Source organism: Eurypyga helias, unplaced genomic scaffold (assembly GCF_000690775.1).
Source record: "Eurypyga helias isolate BGI_N326 unplaced genomic scaffold, ASM69077v1 scaffold4711, whole genome shotgun sequence".
NCBI lineage: Eukaryota > Metazoa > Chordata > Aves > Eurypygiformes > Eurypygidae > Eurypyga > Eurypyga helias.
In genome coordinates this window covers 1-6,315 of record NW_010230029.1, presented here as the reverse complement: position 1 = coordinate 6,315, position 6,315 = coordinate 1, and the positions used below count along the sequence as shown (strand labels likewise).

At 52.9% G+C, this 6,315-nt stretch overlaps 1 protein-coding gene across 1 annotated transcript in view; it reads left to right on the top strand.

Annotated features, from left to right (window-relative positions):
* LOC104516301 (microtubule-associated protein tau-like) overlaps positions 1 to 5,874 on the top strand; it is a gene marked incomplete at both ends in the record, with an annotated part of 10,298 nt that extends 4,424 nt beyond the window's left edge. The window contains 2 exons of the mRNA XM_010160588.1: positions 528 to 620; positions 5,793 to 5,874. Of these exons, the coding sequence (XP_010158890.1) occupies positions 528 to 620; positions 5,793 to 5,874 (175 nt within the window). The remainder of the gene's footprint in view (positions 1 to 527; positions 621 to 5,792) is intronic.
* Positions 5,875 to 6,315: the final 441 nt, after the last annotated feature.

Below are 6,315 nucleotides of genomic sequence, written 5' to 3'. Positions count from 1 at the left end.
TAGGGTCCATGGAGCAGCCAACCCATAGGGTCCATGGAGCAGCCAACTCGTAGGGTAACCGTAGGGTCCATGGAGCAGCCAACCCATAGGGTCCATGGAGCAGCCAACTCGTAGGGTAACTGTAGGGTCCATGGAGCAGCCAACCCGTAGGGTGCATGGAGCAGCCAAGCCGTAGGGTCCGTGGAGCAGCCAAGCTGTAGGGTCCATGGAGCAGCCAAGCTGTAGGGTCCATGGAGCAGCCAACCCGTAGGGTCTATGGAGCAGCCAAGCCGTAGGGTCCGTGAATCAGCAGTCTTCATGGTAGCGCTTACGCCCTCGCACTAACACTGTCTGTGCAGCCTCTTGTTTCGTTCACTTTTTTTCTCACTCTCCTCCTCAGTTGCTTTCACACCTAATCCTAAAGTTGGATTGAGTTTAACACAACTCCTTGTGTATCCACCGTGTTAGAGCATCCACTCCAGCTTGCCGTATGACAACTCTAACCAGTCCTCTTCCCTTGTGTTGTTTTCCATTCTGTAACGTTCCAGGTCCAGATAGTCTCCAAAAAAGCGAACTACAGCCATGTTCAGTCCAAGTGTGGTTCCAAGGACAATATTAAGCATGTCCCTGGAGGTGGGAATGTAAGTATGGGCTCTGGGCAAAGCTGTCTTTCCACTAACTCCTTCTCTTGTACTGTGTTTTTATGTCAGTCTTACGAATGCTGTCTTTCAGGCAGGAAGGTGTGGCAGAGTTTCAGGGCTTCTGGAAATAGTGTAGGCTGGAGAATTTTTAATTTCTTCCCCTGTGGGATGCCAGGTTGAATGCGTGTGTCTTGCTCCGTAGTACTGCAAGTACACCTGACCTGTTTCTCGCGTGCTTGATGTGGTATCCAGGACCAAATGTAGGATGTGCCCGTCTGCGATCCCAGGGGTTTGCTCACCGTGGATTCCCTCTGCCCCTCGCCACTCCTCTGACCTGTTTGAGATGTCTCATTTCTTTCACGGATGAACCGTGGCCTAGAGGTGTCCGTTACCCTTCGCTGACTAATGAAGCAGGCCTGAGTCAGACTCATTTCACTTCTTGTTTCAGGAGGAGGGAGACTTTGATAACAGAGGAGGAAAAGACTCTGGGGCTTAGTCTTTGAGCTGTGATTAATTTCTAAATTTAAAGGCTACTGGTGTGTCTGGCAGCAGGGTTGAGCTGATGAAAATAGAAGGCTAATCTCCGACTGTGTACTTGGCATATTCTATCCTGAAAGCGTCTGGCAGAGTAAAATGGGTTAGCTACCTAGACTGGGGGAAAATGACCATAGCTTGACTGCCGTTAACTACCTAGATTTTGGAAAAAATGACTAAAGCCCTTGAAAACATGACTGTAGTTTGGCGGGCTTGTTTCCTTGGGGGCAAGTGTGTACTGCCTTAACAACTACATCCACTCTAGGTGCTGCTGCTAGGGATGGCTTGTGGAAGTACAGAGGTTGGATCCTCTCCAAAAGACACCTAAGCCCAAGGAAGCCTCTTCCACTCGTGTTTAAATATGCCAAGTTCCTGAGGGGGGATGTAGGTCTTGTGGTGCTTTGTCTGGGCCTGAGAGCCAGCCTCAGTGAAACTCCCTGCGAATATTTGATTTCTGGGGCCAGGCTTAATGTTGCTGTATAGTCACCGAATCGTTTGGGTTGGAAAAGACCTTCAGGATCACCCAGTCCAACCGTTACCCCAGCAGTGCCCAGCCCCCCACTCGCCCAAGCGCCTCGTCCACATGGCCCTGAAACCCCTCCCGGGATTTACTCCACGTGACTAATTCTTCCTTAAATCTTTGCAAGAAGCCAGCAAACGTAGGTTCTCAACACACTTGTTTCCTCCAAATGCTCCGTTTGCCAAACCAAGCTTGACTTCCCGTTGAGAGTCTCTGGATGCGCGTCCTTGCCTTCCGCTTTGCAGGTTCTCCCCCGCGGTGGGAGTTGCCATTCTTACTTGGTGTTGCCATGACCTGGGCACAGGTGGGTGTTCCCACCACCGCCGGGACGGCACGTCCCGTAGAAACGCTCACGCAGGACAATTCTCTGCGCCGTGGGAAGAGAAACTGGTGTCGAGACCATTAGGTGCCTTTAACAGTGGTTTTTCTGTTCCTGCTGCGTATTTCATCTGGCTTTGTCGCCCTGGTTTGGAAAGGAGCATTTTTATGTAGCCGGCAGGTTCTGGCTCTGGCTGCAGTGTTCGAGGGCACCTGCTCTGTTCTGTAATCCCATTTTCCCACTCCTACCTTGTGCAGCCCGAGACCACGAGTCTCTCACATACTTTTCGTCTTTCTGAGGCCAGCAGAAACATGCTCTACGTCCGGGGTCACTTTTGGTGTTTGATCAACCACAGCAGCGAACTGCTCTTTCTTCTGCTGAATCGCCAACCTGTCGTAGAATCATAGAATCCTGGAATGGTTTGGGTTGGGAGGAACCTTAAAGCCCCCCCAGCCCCACCCCCTGCCACGGGCAGGGACACCTTCCATAGCCCAGGGTGCTCCAAGCCTCATCCAGCCTGGCCTTGGACACTCCCAGGGATGGGGCATCCACAGCTTCTCTGGGCAATCTGTCCCAGTGCTCCCCACCCTCCCTGGGAAGAATTCCTTCCTGATGTCCCATCTCCATCTCCCTTTTTCCGTTTAAACCTGTCACCCTTTATCCTGTCACTCCCTGCCCTTGGGAAAAGTCCCCCCAGCTTCCTTGTAGCCCCCCAGGCACTGGAAGGGGCTCTGCGGTCTCCCCGGAGCTTTCCCTTCTCCAGGCTGAACCCCCCAACTCTCCCAGCCTGTCCCCATGGCAGAGGGGCTCCAGCCCTCGGAGCATCTCCGGGGCCTCCTCTGGACTCGCTCCAACCAGTCTATATCCTTCCGATGTTGAGGGAGAGCACCAAGGAAGTTGTCCTTCCCTCGGCGCTCTCCTGGCAGTGTTCCCCGCTCTAGGAGACAAACGTGTGCCCTCTTTCTTTTTCTCTTCTCCCACACTCCCCTCCTACCACTGCACTTTTTCCTCCTTGCTCAACCACATCGGCTTTTTGCTTTGAGAACAGAAAGTGCTGATTATTTCCAGGTCCCAGATACCCCCAGACCAGCTTTAGGCCGTCGCTGCCAGCCAAACCCAGCGCTGTCTGTACCAGCGAGTGTGGACGAGGCGCAGCAGCCAGCCTGCCATCCTAGAAAAGCAGACCCTTTTATTCGTTTTTATATCCCACGCTCCCCTTTGGGCACTAACACTAGTATCCTCTTCCCAAGTGTTTTCCTTTTCAGATAGTTCCGATGATCGCTTCTCATCCCTGGGAGTGTCCAAGGCCAGGCTGGATGAGGCTTGGAGCAACCTGGGCTATGGAAGGTGTCCCTGCCCATGGCAGGGGGTGGGACTGGGTGGGCTTTAAGGTCCCTTCCCACCCAAACCATCCTGGGATTCTGTGGTTCATAGCAGTCCCCCAGGTGTTTAATTCCCGAAGCACACTGCGCATGGGGATATGTGCGACGTCCCTTGTTCTGGTCTATGGCTTCAGCTGAATCCCTTAGGAATCCTGTGGCCGAGAGCTGTGGTTAGTAGCAAATTCCAGTTCAGCTTTAGGGTTGCTCTGGTAAAAGTGATGGACATCCTCAGTGACGTGGTTCCTAGCCGGAACGCTCCGCGTACCCGTCCTGCTTCCGTACGCAGGGATCATGTCCTCCCCGTGCAGGGTACCCAGGAAAACGTGCTGAGAAGGAGTAGATACTGTTTCTGCTCACGTTCTATTTACCAAAAACACCTAGACACGTAGTTAGATTTCCTGTGAAAAAGCTTTCCTTGTCCTTCAGTATTTTCCCCTCTCCTTTTAAAGAAAGCCCCAGGGAAGAGGTCGATTTCCCAAGGGCCGTAGTGTCCATGCTGTTGAGGATTTAACAGGGGGATTTGGAATGTACCTGCTTCTCTGACCGCGTAGACGGACTGGGGACCGGTCAGAGATGGAAAATCTTCAGAGGGATGAGGATCGCACTTCCCATCTGAGCTTCTGCATCACGCTCTAATGTTTCTGGCGCCAGAGTCTGAGCGTTTGGCTCTGTAAATGCAAGCCCAGGCCTTTGCACGGGTCTCCCGTTGCAGACTCGAACCAGCTCATGCTATAAATCTCACCACAAACGCACTTCCACTGGGACATAATGGTTTGCGTCCCCGGCTGAATCCGTGAGGGGTCGTAGCCGGGTACGTGACCGGGCGGATGACAGCCGCGGTGATTTTGGACAGCGTTCTGTGACATAAATTCAGGTTCATTCCGGTTCCAAGTGTGACACAAGCTGTACCAACTTCACTGGCAGCCTCCAAAGACAGTCACGTTCCGCAGCCCTGATCCCACCTCTTCGCAGCGTGTGGTGTGACTGAGTCAGGGTACGTGAACGTGGGAGAGCGGGGCAGGAGGCCGAGCTCTGCCGTTCCCCTTCCGAGCAAACCAGATGTCAGGGCTTTGACTCATCCCTCTTCCCAAGCGGGAGGAGGGTTCCTGCCTCCTGTATTGCAGGTTACCCTGGTAATTCTCAGTAAGCTTTTCCAGTAGCTTGGGAGTGAAGGAGCTCTTGTCACATTCCAAAGAAAATAACATTCATTTTCTCTGTGAGACCAGAAACAGCAGGATTTCTGGGCACGCAGGTGCTGGCTGCTGGTTGCTGACGCCGCTGGGAGAGGTGACTCTCCTAACATTGCTACCCAACAGCCCACCAAGGGGTAATGTCAGCCTGGCAGGGGGTTACTCCAGATGACCACGAGTCCCTTGCCGTATAAAGCATCCCCTGTGTGAAGTGGAAGATGCCCAAGTGGTTAGACAAGAAGGGAAGTCTGGAACAGAGGAATTTTTCATCCACCTGGAGCTGCAGGAGGGATTGTAAAGGCCTTGGGAATGGGGCTCCGTACAACGCGCTTGGTCCAGGTGTTGGAGGTGAAGTATTTTTTGAGCGAACAGGCAGAAAACCGGTGACATTGTGACTCCACCTTTGTCCTGCCCCGGAGAAGACACTTCACAGACGCCACGGTAGAATATAGGCTGCAAGAATTGGGCTTGTTCAGCCTGGAGAAGAGGAGGCTCCGAGGAGACCTCATTGCAGCTTTCCAGTATCTGAAGGGGGCTACAAGGGTGCTAGGAGAGGACTTTTTACAAGAGCCTGTAGTGATAGGACAAGGGGTAACGGGTATAAATTGAAATCAGGGAGGTTTAGATTAGATATCAGGAAGAAATTCTTCACAGAGAGGATGGTGAGGCACTGGAACAGGTTGCCCAGAGAAGCTGTGGATGCCCCATCCCTGGATGTCTTCAAGGCCAAGCTGGATGAGGCTTGGAGCAACCTGGGCTATGGAAGGTGTCCCTGCCCATGGCAGGGGGGGTGGAACTGGATGATCTTTAAGGTCCCTTCCAACCCAAACCATTCTATGATTCTACGGCGAGAGTGGCTGAGGGGGACCGTGAGATGACGTGTTCTGGTGACTCTGGAGCTGCGGGGCCGGTCTAGGGAACATGGCAATGGGATTGGCTTTTGGGTTTGAGGTCCCTTTCCCATGTGCTTTTGTCTTCCGTGGGTGTGCCAGGAACTCCAGGCTCCCGTTCCTGGCCAAACTGTAGCTGGTCTCCATCTCTGCCCACATTGACCACTTTGGGCTGGTGCAGGCCTGGAAATAAGGCGAAAGCTGGGAAATCGGCGTGCAAACGTAACAGGGTGGAAGAGGGGCGTGGGTTAATGAAGCGTGACCTGATTGAGCTGGGGTGTTGGCCTCCGGATTCGCGGGAGACGTTCCGTTGAGTTGTTTCTTTTTGCCTCTTCAGGTGCAGATCCAGAACAAGAAAGTTGACCTTTCCAAAGTGTCCTCGAAGTGCGGCTCTAAGGCGAATATCAAGCATAAGCCAGGTAGAAATTTTACCATTTCCTCATGATTTGCCCGCGGATATTGCAGCTCATTTACATACGGTCCTGGGTCGTGACTTTGGGGAGTATTTCTGGAAGTACTCTCCAGCTGCTTAAGTCCTGGTGGGCTCATCCGCAGAGGAAGGGATTGGAGATGCGGGATGTCGTCCTGCCTGTGAGGACAATCTGCTCTGACGTGGTTGTCTCTGTTTCCCCTCCCCATTTGGATAAAAAATGGATACTTACCATGAATGTTCCAGGAGTTTGGAACCTCCATCCATGCTTATGGAGGGCTTTGGGAAGGATAAAGTAACTTCCCTGCGGTTCTTCAAAGCAGGTGCAAAGGTCTTGGATGCACCAAGGGGAAGTCATGCCTGACCCCTCGGATAGCTTTTTATGATGGCATCACCGGATGGACGGACGAGGGGAAGGCAGTGGGTGTGG